The 17008-nt window shown below is 39.8% G+C and overlaps 1 protein-coding gene across 6 annotated transcripts in view; it reads right to left on the reverse strand.

Annotated features, from left to right (window-relative positions):
* Window positions 1–17008, reverse strand: part of LOC137624294 (WW domain-containing adapter protein with coiled-coil homolog) — a 61723-nt gene that overhangs the window by 23746 nt on the left and 20969 nt on the right. For 2 of the 6 annotated variants that reach the window (XM_068354863.1, XM_068354861.1), the window contains exons 5-9: window positions 9509–9615; window positions 9135–9333; window positions 8381–8524; window positions 6899–7501; window positions 5095–5151 (exon numbers count right to left, since the gene is read on the reverse strand). In XM_068354863.1, coding sequence (XP_068210964.1) covers window positions 5095–5151; window positions 6899–7501; window positions 8381–8524; window positions 9135–9333; window positions 9509–9615 — 1110 coding nt within the window. The remainder of the gene's footprint in view (window positions 1–5094; window positions 5152–6898; window positions 7502–8380; window positions 8525–9134; window positions 9334–9508; window positions 9616–17008) is intronic. The other 4 variants (XM_068354862.1, XM_068354866.1, XM_068354865.1 and 1 more) reach the window with 4 other exon arrangements.

A 17008-nucleotide genomic window follows, 5' to 3' on the forward strand; every position in this document is an offset into this window, starting at 1 on the left:
TCCTACATTACCTCATCACTAGAGTGAGTCGATAAACTTGATCCACAAATTGACGCAAATTACACATTTCAGAGAGAAAAAGTGTGTATAAGAAGTGAAACCTTAATAGCCACCATGTGTGTAACCATGACGTGTGAAGTATGGGTCAAGCCCTGAATCAAAAAGCACAAAATAGGAATTTGCTGAAAAGATTTAATGGGTGCAACTAAAAAAACCTTATTACCCTACTATTCCCTTCAATATCAATCTTACTATAAGGCTAAAGAAATTCATCCTGATTTTCTAGTGACACTTTTCAAATATCTAAAACAAAGATTAGATGGGTAGTGTATTGATGAATAGTGATTGTAACTCTGTAAACCATATCATATTATCATCTTCATAATTATTAATACTATTATTATTCTTATCATCAATATTTTTTTATTTCCCTATTTCCTTTCCTCTCAGGGCCAATTTTCCCTGTTGGAGCCCTTGGGCTTATAGCATCTTGCTTTTCCTACTAGGGTTGTAGCTTAGCTGCTAATAGTAGTAGTAATAATAATAATAATAATAATAATAATAATAAATAATAATACTAGCCAAGCTAAATCCATAGTTGGAGAAGCAGGATGCTATAAACCCGTGCTCTAACAAGGAAAATATCCTACTGAGCAAAGGAATAACGAAACCGACAGAAGTGCGCCCGAGTATACCCTCAAGCAAGAACAACCTAAGCGAAGAAAATGGAAGATCACCGTAGAGAGACCATGGCATTACCGAAGACTAGAGAACAATGATTTGATTTTGGAGTGTCCTTCTCCCAGAAGAGCTGCTTACCATAGCTAGTCTCCCTTCTGCACTTACCAAGGAGAAAGTAGCCACATGAAATTGGTCTTTTTAAAAAACAATGAACAAATTAGAGAGTTCCTTTCCTGCAATCTTCCTAAAGTAAATCAACCTATAAATTCCATAATTCTGCTAAGACTAAATCCCAAATGGTTCTGTCCGTCAACAACTAAAATACTTCCAGACATTATAATAAAGACAACTATTTCCATGCACTATGGAAAGAACAAGACATCCTCTACAGCAAGAGACTCGTACTATAATCTCAGCGGTTTTGTCAAAGTTACAAACACCCTTAGCAATCACAAAAAATACATCAATATCAAGGATCACTATCAACAGTGATTAATTAATCAAGGGGATGGAGATTTACTGGCACAAGGAGTCAAAAGACTCCTACAGAGCTGCCCAGATAAAATATAGTTTATAAAGTCAGCCGTCCTTATTCACGGAGGTTAAGCAACAGACACACGCAAAGATCAAGATTCCGCGAGTACTCGGTTCCCTAGGGTTGATCATCTTATAAATCCCCGAAACACAGACCACTGCCTAGATAGACGTGGTTGACTAACACGCTAGGTATTATTATCATCATTAGCTAAGCTACAACCCTAGTTGGAAAAGAAAGATGCTATAAGCTCAGGAGCCCTAACAGGGAAAATAGCACAGTGAGGAAAGGAAACAAGATATAAAATATTAAAGAAGAGTAACAACATTAAAATAAATATTTCCTATATAAACTATAAAAACTTAACTAAACAAAAGGAAGAGAAATTAGATCGAATAGTGTGCCCGAATGTACCCTCGACTAAGAGAACTCTAACCGAAGACAGTGGAAGACCATGGTACAGAGGCTATGGCACTAATCAAGACTAGAGAACAATGGTTTGATTTTGGAGTATCCTCCTAGAAGAGCTGCTTATCATAGCTAAAGTGCCTCTTCTACCCTTACCAAGAGGAAAGTAGCCACTGAACAATTACAGTGAAGTAGTTAACCCCTCGGGTGAAGAAGAATTGTTTGGTAACCTCAGTGTTGTCAGGAGTATGAGGACAGAGGAGAATCTGTAAAGAATAGGCCAGACTATTTGGTGTATGTGTAGGCAAAGGGAAAGAAACATAACTAGAGAGAAGGATCCAATGTAGTACTGTCTGGCCAGTCAAAGGACCCCATAACTCTCGCGGTAGAAACTCTGCACTACAGTGTTTCTACCACAGTATTGTAGTTCAAACTACTTTTCAGAGGTAATGGTACAATTACACAGCTTCAGTACAAGGCAAAACTCATGACAAAATTCATAGTCACATCACACTATGTACAACAACAAAACACTTGTTTATATCGAACAATACTGATACTGTAGAGTTAAAAGCCAATTGTTTATGGTTGAAATGCACTCTAAATTTAAGCATATTAAAATTTATTGATAAAAAAATAAGTTGAAAATTAAAATCCTATGAAAATCAGATATTAGAATTTTTTTTCTATGAAACCTGTACTTATTAAAAACAAAAATGTGGAACGTTACACGATTTTGCGCGTCAACTTTGCGAAACAACACGATACTCTTATCTGCAAGATTCTAATTTTAGTACATATACAGTACTTTCGAAGCAAGCACACTATGAATAGTGAGGTGTGTGACATTACTAGAAAATGTACTGTATACCATTTGCAGTATTGTACAAAATATGGAATGAACTAACACCTAATGTCTTCTCTTTTCACTTGCATGTTATCACTATCATCATTTCATTAAACAACAACTCTGCGAAACGAATAATATACACTAATTGGAAAAAGCAACAAAACAAAATTCACTTAAATTTTTCTTTGGGACAAGTACTGCTATGTCAAAAGCGCACAACACTGAGGGCATCAAACTGAAAAGATAAAACTGAAAAAAAAGTTGGATTCAGGACCTCCGAGAGCTAATTAACTAGACAAAACTCTGCCTTCCGTCTCAAGCAACATCTCAAATTTTAGAAGTGTGACTTGAATGTTAATTACCTCCATCAACGAAGTTGGAAGGAGGTTATGTTTTTACCCTGTTTGTTTCTGTGTGTGTGTCTGTTAACAGCTTCCTGGACACAATTTTAATTGTAGAGTAATGAAACTTGCAGGGATTACCTCTTCATAGAGCTGGAAATGATTAAATTTTGGAAGGTCAAAGTCAAAGATCATGGTCAAGCAAAAAGCCAAATGCACGTAATCAGCCAAAGTTTGGACATCATTGTCACTGACTTCAAACTTGGTTCATATTCAAGTGTATGAAAATCCAAACCAATTAATACACGTTAAGTTAAGTGACGCAGTTCCGGTAGGCCCTGCTGCTGCCTCCGATGCCTTAGATGACCGCGGAGGTAGCAGCAGTAGGGGATTCAGCATTATGAAGCTTCATCTGTGGTGGATAATGTGGGAGGGTGGGCTGTGGCACCCTAGCAGTACCAGCTGAACTCGGTTGAGTCCCTTATTAGGCTGGGAGGAACGTAGAGAGTACAGGTCCCCTTTTTGGTTTTGTTTCATTTGTTGATGTCGGCTACCCCCCAAAATTGGGGGAAGTGCCTTGGTATATGTATGTATGTATGTAAGGTTGAAGGTCAAGGTAGAGTTCAAGGTCAAAGTCAAAGTCCAGTCATAAACTATAAGGCCATAATTTAAATTGTAAATTAATGAAACTTGCAGGGATTTTAAACTTATGTAAAGAGTTGGAAATGATTAAATTTTGGAAGTTCAAAGGTCAAGGACGAGCTATATGTCTAAAATGTCGAGAAATAAGCTGCCCTGGCGGAGGACAGCGCTCTACTGAGTATCCCTCTAGTTAAGACTTGTAACGGTATATTCTAAGATCTATAAATATGAAAACCAAAATGGGAAACTAATCCACCAATATACACGCCTCTTAAATAAGTGTTACACTAAACAACAAATATGAACCAAATTCTGAAAACAAGATATTCTTAGTTGCAATAATTGATAAAATGCATCACATTCTTATGCAACTTGAGTGCATATTGAAAGTGTCAGAAATCAAGAGTTGCATATGTAGCCATACTGGATTATCGTGAATTTATTCTTAAATGCGACGTAATACTCGCTACGACGCAAAGACCAACCCTTTTAATCTCAACCTGCACAAATAAAATCTATCACCCCACCCACAGTCCCTTTTCTGACTAGGCAAGAGAGCTATTAATGAAAAAGGAACACAGCCGATTAAATTTCCTTCCGCTGCTTGATTTTCCATTACTGTAATCACTTTTCCAAGAGGAAAATCAATCTTCAACTTATCCATACAGCTGTCGGTAAATAAATTCATCACTACTCCCGATTCATTTCATTTAGCAACTTTTAAAACTAGGCTTTAGAAATATTTGTGAAGATTTAGTAATACCGTACTCCATTTAACCAACACACCTAGACTAGGTGGGCCTCGTTGCTCAGATCTATACCTCAGAGGCGATCAACAACGCACTCCGGCGGTAAAATACGATGACCTAAACTAAGCACTTTTTTTCAATTTAACACGGGATAAACCAAAATAATTAGGAAGGAGTTTACCTACAAACATGCAAAAGGATGATGAACTACACAGCTATTAAAAACAATTAAACTACCATAAATTTGTGGGTAGGTTACAAAGCTAATTTTGAACAGTTCAGTAAAGCACATGTCAAATTGGGTACTTGATAACAGATAACCAGGTCAAAACAAATGGCTATAGAAGGGATGGGCATTTTAAAGACCAAGTCTTAAATTTCATTATAATCCTCACATTTATTCACTAAATAACCAAGACAAACACCAAGTCATCAACTTCCAACCTTGTTTATCAGTCGCAAGTCCCTTGTTTGTTGTCAAATTAGCCAAGAAAGTTTGTCTGCTAAATGCTGAATCTATTAGCTATAGACGTATGTATTCAAAAAGCATTATAATTCATCCACTAACAACGTTTCTATAGTATTGCATAAGTAGCCTAATGCATTCCTAATACAATACGTAACATTCCTAGTTGTCTAAGAGAGGTGACCAATTCTCAGTACAGCAAAAAATCCTATGATACTCCATTCCTTTAGAGTCAAACGACAAACGATACCTATCAGAAAACAGTATAATCAATCGCATATATCTCCCGTCGGATAGCATCTGCAATGTGTCAAGGCTGATTCAATGTCACCTTGCCAAAACCATATGGATTCTTTTCCTATGCAATGACAAACAGATAAAGCAAACCAGCGATCTATCGCTGCAAGAAAAACTCGTCGTACCTTTCATAGTAAACCCCACGGCTCCCAGCCATAGGAAGTAACGCTCAGATTCCAAATCTAACGAGAAATTAAAAAACACAGTTCAGTATTACCCATGCTCAATCAGAAAGGGGTTATTGAGAGAATAGGTTGAATAAGGCCATCAAGATGAAATGTCAATTACAAATCCATAACTATATGAAAGATATACTAATACTCTTGTAAATAATCACAAAACTAAAATAATGAATCCACAGCATATTTACACAGCCATGGCCGAGATACTTGAAAATATATTAACTCGGTTTTGTAAAGGACAGTATACTATATTTGTACTCTCAACATAAGCAGCCGTATTTCTGTTAAAATTAATCTCTAAAAGACAGGCTCTCCTGGAAATTAAACTCTTGGCCACTAGCTACAAGACATCCACTTTGCCTTTTAGTTCATACTATACCTTCCTCAAGATCACACCTGAGTCATTTTCACTAAAACACTTGTAGTTTATATATTGATTTAATTGGTCAAATTTATCTGCAAGCAATTTTTAAACAAAATCTTTAAATGAAAAAAAATTTAATCAATAAATAACTTGATTGTTATAAGCATCACCCACTAAGATTATGAAAAGAGGCACATGCTTAAATTAACTCCCTCACACTACATCAAAATCTTGCCACAATGCTACCCTTAGGTTCTTGCTCCCTCTCCCAGTTTGAAATTCAACGACACAATAACTCCCTTCTTAGTGATACACCTAACAATGACAAACCAGGACGAACTCAATGCATGGATCAACTGGCGAGGGCAAGATTAGCGAATCTACTTTAAAATACCAAAGAGGAATTCCTACAGTCAACACGCTGTTGCTAGAGAAGTTTCCAAACACAAAAATGCACATCTGATCCAGCCCACAACTACTATCGTCATCTAACCCAAGTAACTGTTAATATTTTTTTAAGCATAAAAAACCATGCATACTTTTCCCAAAAAATTAAACCATCATATGTAAAGACTACAAGAAATCCCTAACTAGAAAATACACTATTCAGCTACACTACAGTACTCTAAACTGTATAGGGTTTTTCCTTTCGATAACCTCCGCTAAATCAATCATGACCTAGGCTGTACTTGTGAACTGTAAACATAGTGAAATATATATGTTTTTATCAGATGGATTCTGCCTTAAACTATTTTGGCATGTGTTCTTATCATGAAAGATTTTGAAAGAAATATTTTTGTTATTAAATCGTCAGTGAAACAAGGCTACGTCAAAACACCTCAGTCCTGAACATAGCCTTTAATAGTGGACTTGGTGGTGTGTTCTCACTAATCATGAGTGTACGGGCATTTCTTCCCCCAAAAATATTCCCTTTCAAGTCTAACCTGCAGAGGGGTTAACATATACCGACTTAATGAATATGCATCAGAAAAAAAACCTGTCCTTATTTTCACGCATGCAAAAAATGAAATAAAAAAATTAATTCTTAGGCTAAGACTTCAAATAATAGAGATTTTCATGCTTGAGAAAACACATACTAAATCTACAGGTGAGAAAGACAGAAGAAAACCTTGATCACTAGAACAATTTGCAGTTAAAAGTAAACAGTAAATAAAAATATTAGATATATACTTATCGCTGTTCATACGGTCACTGCATACTGTGCTAAAGATCACAAACTAGAGCTTTGCTAATCACCATAAACATTCAGAGAGATCACACTTGACACCACATTCACTTTTATCAATGAAGCACTTTTAACCTTCAAGTTAGCAGCCATTCAATTTAAGATTAACACAAGCTTTACTATATGCATATCTATACCTTTTCTAATGTCTATTCCATCTTGGTTTTCAGAGTGAGTTGGCGTCGGAGGTCCGCCACCTCCGATATTGTTATTATTTGCAGAAATTGAAAGTGGCTCTAATTTTCCGATATGTCCTTCATCGTTCGTAGAATGATTGACATTATCGTCAACACCTGGTAATCCACTCTTGCAGTTCATGGAATTGGAAAGCGTCGAGAGACGCGGATGATGGGGTAGGAGTTGCGGCACTGCCATCGGGGTGGAACCGGCTAACGCGGGGATGCTGCTAGCTAAAGATGAGGTGGTTATGGTGTTGGTACCCGCAGACGATGACGAACAGCTACCCAGGGGAGGTAACGAAGTGGGGAGGGATGTAGGTAGCATAACCATGGTGGCACCAAGTTTAGATCTGATTCCAGACTGCAACAGGGTGGGCGCAGTGCTGGAGTGGGTGGACGTTAAGGTTGTGCCAGAGGTAGACACTAGACTTGATGCTAACGACACATTGGCCCCACTTACTTCATGGTGACTGTTTTCACCCGGCCCCCGGTTATGGTGGTGATGCTCCGAGGTTGGCGTGCTGTCACCAGAAGAAATTTCCATATCATCGGTCCCTCCTTCTGGAACGGCAAACGGGCCTGGTATTAGCAATTACGTTTTACGTACACTCCTCTAAGGAATACAGACTCAAGCAGAAATTATATAAAAAAAAGTATTTTCAATACTTGCCCAAAATAATAGATCCTCAACTTACAAAACATCTATGTAAACAGAAATCTAACTGAAATCATGAATCATATTGTATCAAAAGTTTAAGCAAGAAATACTGTATTAAACAATATATTTAATGCAGTAAGCAAAAGGACACTTACAATAACCTGATACTTATTTCATATGAAATTGGGACAACTTGAAGCATTTTTAACTGGAAACCGTAAGCATGGGAGCAAGGTTAGGCCAACCATGGGATAAAATTTCTTACAAACTGCTTCTTGGAACCCATTATAATTGCAAGTTGAGGACCTTTCCATAGTGCTTCAGATTCTTTATAAAATCACTGCCTTTCCACGCACCTCGTGACCTTTGCTTTCTGAATATGACACCAAAATATATTCAAGGATATAGTATTTGTGAATATAAGGAAGTCTTTTCAGTACACGGCTATACCTCGTGTTAATTCGCTGTGTCTTTGTGTCGAGTTCGTTACCTTTTGTTAAGTAAAAAATATATTTCCGCATTCTTTAGTTATGTTTAACAACTTAAATTCAGAAAATCAAAATAATTCATTTTTCATATACTTTATAATCAAATTGTATATCATAAGCAAAGTTACAAATAAATGAACCACTGTATGACTTGATAATAAAGTTACCCTATGCGACTATAAAAAGGGTCATTTCGTACCAAGTAAATTTCTGCATTAATTAATAGTCGCGATCCAAGACCGACCGTCGACTCAACACGAGGTATGGCTGTGCACGGAAATGGTTAGATCTTACCTTTACTAACTTTCCTGTTCTCTCTTCTATTATCATAGTCATCGCTACGGTAGATTTCTCTTCTATCCCTCTCACTCCTTTCCCTATCATTATCCCTGACGTCGCGCACTTCCCGATAACTCTCCCCTAGACTGGAATGTTTATCTAAAAGAGGAGATGACATTGATCACCAGCTCATAATGGAGAAATTCAACAAGATTTTGGCCAGTGAAAAAAAAAAAAATTGAACTTTTATAAAACTTTACCCATTATATTCATTGCTAAAATTACTGATACCCAATGTGCTTCCATTTCCTATTACTAATTGGCAGATTTCTTTACATTTAACAGATTTCGTGCATGCGTACATTTTGTACGCTATTTCAACCCCAGTTCACTTCACTTGGTTTTCACGGATCATCCGTTGATTGTCCCAAATCAGCGGACTATCAAGGGACACACAAAGTTCCTTTTAGTTAATGTGGATGAGTAAATTAATTTACTACAAGTACAAATAATGTATCTTATTTTATTCAAAATAAAAATGAAAGATTTTCACGTCTGCATATCCTTTGAAAGTACCAAGCCTTAAACAATTGAATTTAATTGTAAGACATCAACTCTGTCTATCTTCAGAATTTGCAAAAAAGCTCATGAAAAATAGACCTCGTAACAGCAGACACTTTTCAACTTAAATCGTCAACTACTGAAATTTCTGCAAGATATTTCCCGACACAGATTTCACATACGAGGACCCAACTGAAAGAGAAGTTACCTTGTCTCGCAGAGCTTTTCTCGTGTGACCTATTGGATGGGTCCTTGGCACGTGCTCGTTCCCACTCCAACCACTCGGGAGGCTTCTCCCACTGCGAGACCTCTGTCCGACAATTATAATAATACTTCTTGCCACTGGAACTTACATGCTCCGACCAGTCCCCCACCCGTCCCAAACGTTCCTTCTCTTCTTTCTTGTGCTGTTGTGAAGAAAAGAAAATTAGAAATAGGATAAATAGCATTTTATTTTCTCACTTATAAGATATTTTACTCAACAGAATTGATGTGATCGTGACCTCTAAATAGCCAAAGTTTTGTACGTTAGGAAAAAGACAATCGACTTCCAAATTTTCAACTTTTGGAGATTTTACTCACAACAGAATTGATGCGATCGTGACTTCCACGGCCGTCCCTCTCACGTTCCCTCTCCCGGTCTCTATCCCTAACTTCTCGTCGACGTTCTTTAGGAGACCGGCTGTCATCTGAATTGGGAAAAAAGATTTGGTCACTTTTAATATTAAACCAACATTCAAATTCTTTAATCATTCTTATAAGAAATTTTATAGGAAATAGGTGGAGTATCAGAAATGTCCCCCTTTCACTAGTGAACTCTTTCTCCAAACATTTATTCACTACTTTTTTGGAAACAAAATATGCTCAATAAACTGAATATAGAGTTTTTATGATAAAACAAAGTTTTATGAATACTTACCTGGCAGTTATATATACAGTATATAGCTGATATCTCTAAATCGGCAGAATTTTTCAAAACGAGGCAACCGCCTTGTGGTGGTTGGGAGGTAGGTGGTTACACCCGTCACAGGGTGGTACAAGGAAACATTTCAGTGTTCAAGACTTCAGTTCATCTATGCCCGACCTGTCTCCTGAGGGGAGGTGGGTGGGCCTTCGAATATATATATAACTGCCAGGTAAGTATTCATAAAACTTTGTTTTTTCATAAAAACTCCATTTTTATGAATAGTACTTACCTGGCAGTTATATATATATAGCTGATTCACACATTTAGAGGAGGGAAACAGACAGTAAACATCGTTGGGGAAACAACAGAGTTGTAGGAGATAAAAACACCTTGATTCCTTGCCTGCTAAGGTAGCTGATTTCAAAGGTACAGCCTCTAGAGTGGCTTTCCCTTAGGAGAGTTTATCCAGGAGTAAGCCTGCAATGCTGCAAAAAACTCAATCGAGTCTGTCAAAGGGATAAGACCAACAACTTGACTAGACTTCAGAAACTACCTTCGCCCCATATAATAAAAACTGCAACCTTACTAAAACTAACCACCTAACCCTGCAACATAGACATAAACTATCTACCTAGACTGAGGGAACCGTACCACAAGACGAAGTCCTCAGACTATCATAAAAACGCAAACCCTCATACATGCATATAAACCAAGGTTGAGTGGGGTTATTAACTCCTTTGCCTAATACAGAAACCGCAGCTACGTATGAGCCCAAGGTATAGCACTTGCCAAAGTCTACTCTCACCTCCCTAAGTTAATGAGAAGCGAAGACAGAGTTGTTCCTCCAGAAAATTGCATCCATGAATAGCCTAACTAACATATATTCCTGATATGCCAGAGAGGTAGCAATGGCTCTCACTCCGTGAGCCCGTAATTTCAACAGGGCGAAGTGTTCCTCCTTACATAAGAGGTGGGCTTCCCTAATTTTTTCTCTCAGGAAAAAGGACAAACCATTCTTAGACAGGGGTTTTTGGTGGATCTTTCACTGAACACCATAACAAGTTGGATTCACAGCTCACGTTCATAGTGTGAGCCAAAAAAGCTTTGAGGGACCTAACTGGGCAGAGGAGTCTTTCCTTCTCTTGACCCACTAGGTTCGTGAAGTTAATGACATCAAACGTCGTAGGACAGGGTTACGAAGGGTTCTCGTTCTTTACGAGAAAGATGAACCTTAAGGCACAAACTGCACTATCCTAATTGAAGCTTACCCTCTTCTCAATCGCCTGGACTTCACTGACCTTTTGGCATTCGCTAGAGTCATAAGGAAGAGGGTTTTCTTCGTTACAACTCGAAGAGAGGCTAGCGAGATAGGTTCAAATTTCTTGGAGCACAGAAACTTAAACACCACATCCAGGTTTAAGAGTACCTATTACGTCATCTGAAAAGACCCAATGAGGTCCTGCAAATCTTTATTTTGGGACGACTCTAGGCCTCTATGCCTAAAGACAGCCGAGAGCATACTGCTGTATCCATTGATGGTAGATACAGCCAGCTTAAGCATCCTGTCTGAGGTACAAGAAGTCTGCAATCTGGCTCAGAGAGGTAGTGGTTAAGGAAAACTTGTGCCGCCTGCACCAAGCTCTAAAGGTCTCCCACTTAGATTGGTAGACCCTTTGTGAAGAGATCCTCCTTGCTCTGGCGTTAGCTTTCGTCGCTTGTGCCGAAAAGCTTCGAGAACTGACAAGCTTCGTGTCAGCCTGAAGGAAGTCAGTTTGAGAGCAAGGGGGGTTTGATGATACCTCTCGAAGTGGGGCTGTTTGAGAAGATCTGGGCTTGCAGAAGTCTTCTTGGGAAGTCCATCAACATGCCCATCACTTCCGAAAACCATTCCCTTGCAGGCTAGGATCATTCGTCCCGAATCGAGGAGAGCGAATTTCCTGAAGACCAGATTGATGATCTCGAACGGGGGCATTGCATACTTGTCCACCCCCGTCCAATCCATCAAGAAGGAGGCCACTGCTACAACTTTCTTGTCCGGGACTAGGGAGCAGCAGTAGGAGATCCTCTTCTTCCAGTTGGAGGCAAAAAGGTCTGTTACAGGTCTGCCCCACAACATCCAGAGACTGACAGACTTGCGGGTTGAGAGACCATTCTGAGGGAAAAACTAGTCTCTTCCTGCTGAGCATGTTTGTCCCGATGTTTCTTGCCCTCGAACAAACCTCGCTCGAAAAAAAAAAAAAAAAACTTTCTAGATCCAAGAGATCAGAATGAAGGCGTCCTTGATCTCGACATACGATTCGACTAGTGTCATCACAAAGTCCTAGATTCTCATGTTCAAAGTCATGTCTCATGCTAAAACTTCGACGTCGAGCGTCCTGAAAGACGTGGCGCCGATCGTCCTGTCAGACGTGGCGCCGATAGTCCTGTAAGACGTGGAGCTGAGCGTCCAGGAAGGTGAGGAACCGATAGTTTTGTAAGACATGGCGCCGACCGCCCTGTAAGACGTGGAGCCGAGAGGTTAACAGAGCGAGACGCTGAACGTTCTAAAAGACGTGGTGCTGAGCGTCCTGGAGTCAGAAGAGAGACTCCTTGTTGACAGGAAGACCTAATATTTGATAGGCTCAACGTTATCTAAAAATCCAGAAACGGACGCTCTGATTTCTCTTGAGTGCAGTATTCTGCTACATTAAGCAAAAGTTACGTGAACATTAGAGGGGCGGAGCTGAGACCAAAACACACGGCCCGAAACTGACCCATTCTACACCCGTTCTTTCTTGTAAACAAACCTCAGATAAAGTTTGATTGCATAGCCTGCCACTTGGACTCCTCTCTAGAACTGGGAGAGAGAATCGTTGTAGCTAAAAACTAAAGGTGGTTTCCCTATAAAAGGAAAAAGTAATCCTCCTTCAGAAGAAGTACTGACCAAAGGTCTGCTCCCCTCTTCTCCAAAGATTTTGATGTCTCCATGGAGAACTTTGACTTCTGAACGAAGGCGTAAAGAGCATTTACGTCCAGGACTGGACAAAAGACTCCCTCTCCCAAAAGAGAGACATTGAAGTTGCAAAGTCAGTTAGGCAGAAAAGTCTTATCGGAGTAACTAACAAAGGAGGATTCACTAGGAAAAAGATTTTGCATCCATCCTTAGTAAAAACACAGACCAAAGGTCTGCTCCTCTCCTCTCCCAGGCTCGCCAGAAGTAGCTAAGTCTGGCTCCTACTGTTGTAAGTTCGGTTAGAGAAAAAGCATGCAGAAAATTTCTTGCTGATTGACACCAAAACCTGTCTTTGACCAACTCTTGAGGGAGAAGAGAGAAAGAAAAAAAAAAGTATGTACCTTAATTATGACCTCTGATCTCAAAATTATCCAGCCTCATTGCCTGTATTCCTTAAGACACTCGGCAATCCACCAAGGGGGCCGTAAAAAATCTCTGTGGGGCTGCCACAAGGTCTTCAACCTAAACATGGCTAGACCTCCACCCTTGCTATCCTGGCGTATCTGATAAGGAAGCTGGCATCATAGGTTTCTGTTTTAAGAAATAAAAATTAATATATTCTTAAAGCTCCATTAATGACCACGTGAAAACTCAGAGGGTGGGGAACATGGAGCAACAGAACTTAGGATCTTCTCCTTCTGTTAACCTCAAATAATTCAACAGGAGAAAAGTGATCACTAAAGTCATCCTTTGACAAAGATCTTATAAGACGTGGCGTCGTCCTGAAAGAACGAGGCGGCGATCGTCCTATCGCCCTGAGAGACGAGGCGGCCCTCGCCCTGAGAGACGAGGCGGCCCTCGCCCTGAGAGACGAGGCGGCCCTCGCCCTGAGAGACGAGGCGGCCCTCGCCCTGAGAGACGAGGCGTTCCCTCGCCCTGAGAGACGAGGCGTTCCCTCGCCCTGAGAGACGAGGCGGCACTCGCCCTGAGAGACGAGGCGGCACTCGCCCTGAGACGAGGCGGCACTCGCCCTGAGAGACGAGGCGGCACTCGCCCTGAAAGACGAGGCGGCACTCGCCCTGAAAGACGAGGCGGCACTCGCCCTGAAAGACGAGGCGGCACTCGCCCTGAAAGACGAGGCGGCACTCGCCCTGAAAGACGAGGCTGAATTCGCCCTGAAAGACGAGGCTGCATTCGCCCTGAAAGATGAGGCTGCATTCCCCTGAAAGACGAGGCTGCATTCGTCCTGTCTTGAAAGACTTAGCGCCGAGCGTTAAGGCAAAATGATATTCATTATGCCGCTCGGCGCGTTCGGTTCCGACCAGAGGGTTCATAAGGCCGACTGGCGCTCTGGGACAAAAACCGTGTCAATGATGGTTTGAAAGTGATGGAGAGACAGAAATTGAATGTGTTTGAGATGAAGTGTCTAAGGAGTATGGCTGGTGTATCTCGAGCAGATAGAGTTAGGAACGAAGTGGTTAGGGTGAGAACGGGTGTAAGAAATGAGTTAGCAGCTGGAGTGGATATGAATGTGTTGAGGTGGTTTGGCCATGTTGAGAGAATGGAAAATGGCTGTCTGCTAAAGAAGGTGATGAATGCAAGAGTTGATGGGAGAAGTACGAGAGGAAGGCCAAGGTTTGGGTGGATGGATGGAGTGAAGGAAGCTCTGGGTGATAGGAGGATAGATGTGAGAGAGGCAAGAGAGCGTGCTAGAAATAGGAATGAATGGCGAGCGATTGTGACGCAGTTCCGGTAGGCCCTGCTGCTGCCTCCGATGCCTTAGATGACCGCGGAGGTAGCAGCAGTAGGGGATTCAGCATTATGAAGCTTCATCTGTGGTGGATAATGTGGGAGGGTGGGCTGTGGCACCCTAGCAGTACCAGCTGAACTCGGTTGAGTCCCTTGTTAGGCTGGGAGGAACGTAGAGAGTAGAGGTCCCCTTTATGTTTTTGTTTCTTTGTTGATGTCGGCTACCCCCCAAAATTGGGGGAAGTGCCTTGGTATATGTATGTATGTATCTATGACTTATAGTATTGCCATTAAAATCAAAAGTGATGTAATGCGAAACTCTAAAAGCAGTGTAAGAATCTTAACGTCCAACGCTCTTTGCTTTCCCATGGCAAGGGCGAGCATTCTTGGGAACGTTAACAGGAACGCTCGCGAGGGCGTTTGCTCGTGAGCTAACGCCTCTCGTTTCCTTTCGCCGATCGACGTTCCTTCTCCCATGCGCCGGGGAGCTTGGAAGAGGTCTAAGGCTAGGAAAACGACGTCCACTGTGCTGAATGAATCCAATGCCTAATTTAGCACTGAAACTTGCACTATTAAACTCTTACACAAAAGACCGTAAATAGTCCTGCCCGTTGTGAGAGAACTTGTTCTGCTCCCACGGGCTTGAATGAGAAAGCAATATCGTCTCTAGTACTGTACTTGCTATATAAACTGTAACAAAATATTTTTATAAAATATTAAACTGACATTTCCATAATAAAATAAACTTTCAAACATACTTACCCGACGGTCACAAAAAGAAAAACCACCGGGCAAGAGTTGAGATTAAAAATAAATGTTGAACACACTCACCCGGTAGTTACATATAACCACCGGTAAAATTAAATGTCATAAATACCTACCCGGTAGTTACATACAAACGCCGGGAAAGTTATATGTTAAAGATTAAAATAAACAGAAAATGGGAAAACAAATGTAATCCACAATTAATTCAAAGGGTTTTCAAAAACAAGCGAGTTGGAATGATAAAAAGAACAGATATAGCAACAACGTATCTATATATATAAATGTAAACAATAGGAACATATGAAAATACTACTAAAAACTAGAATTCCCATATCGTTGTTGTTGGAGTATTATAGCCAACACTTTAATTCCCATATCGAAAAGAACGCTACCAAGCCATGTTGGGACTGTATCGATAGTAATGAGAACTAACAGCGTAAATTAACCATACGCTAGTTCTATTTAATCTATGAAATTAGATCGATGATTTAAAGAACGAATACTAAATGGACAAATATTTCTTTAAAATTTTACATTAAAAGTTAAAAAAACTTATATAAGCAGAATTCCTCCCATTCTTTACATGAAAAAACAAATAAAGAGAATTTCCAAGTCATACAATGAAGATTACGTCACACGACTGTGACGTCATAGAGTTGGCGGAATGTATTTCCGTCATCAGGATTAAAAACTTTGCACCTAAAATATAGTGCACAAACAAAACCCCTGCATACAAACTGTGAGGATCAACCGACACTTTTGGTAACCTCACCTTGCATACATCACTCGCACAAACATGAAAATTAAGTTTTCACTCCTGATAAACAAAGTAAATAGTACAATAACAACAAAACACGATTGCCAAATCCCTAAATCAGTGTACTTCACCAAATGAAGTCCAAAAAAGCGAAGGGAAAATGATTCGAAAAACTCAATGGTGGACCGACGATGTTTTCAATCCAGCCGGCAGAGATGAACTGAAGTCTTGAACACGGGAATGTTTCCTTGTACCACCCTGTGACGGGTGTAACCACCTACCTCCCAACCACCACAAGGCGGTTGCCTCGTTTTGAAAAATTCTGCCGATTTAGAGATATCAGCTATATATATATATAACTGCCAGGTAAGTACTATTCATAAAAATCACTAATCCAAGAAATTATAACAAAAAAAGACGTAACATTTCAATATATTCTTTATCTATATGGCAAAGTATTTTGTGGTTCAGAAAAAAAGGATATATCTGAAAGTTATAAATGTTGTATAGGGCTGTTCTTTCATCTCACTGAATTTAAAGTTCTCTACTTTTGGTTACCCACAAACTATTACCAGTTGCCTTTGGTAAAATAATTTCAATTTTAAGGTTTGGCAAACATTTTTTCTTAATTTACCTACAGATTATACACAAAAGTTAACAGTTCTATTATTTAGTTAGCTTCTTAAATCAATTAACATTATTGTGATTAGTTTATCAAAATGACAAACTGTAGTAATACATAGCCATAATAAATTTAAGTACACACACCAAAACACTCCTTTCCCACCATTATCCCTACATTAAGGGGGACGGTTACTTGATGCGTCCTTTCCAATGCCTTCTATCAAAGGCATCCTCTTCCACCATACCACTTCTCCAGATCATCCCTCACCTTATCTCGTCATCTCATATACTTGACAACACTGAGATTACCATACAATTCTTCACCCAAGGGGTTATTGCACTATAATT

This window comes from Palaemon carinicauda, chromosome 31 (genome assembly GCF_036898095.1).
Source record: "Palaemon carinicauda isolate YSFRI2023 chromosome 31, ASM3689809v2, whole genome shotgun sequence".
In the NCBI taxonomy this organism is placed as follows: Eukaryota; Metazoa; Arthropoda; class Malacostraca; order Decapoda; family Palaemonidae; genus Palaemon; species Palaemon carinicauda.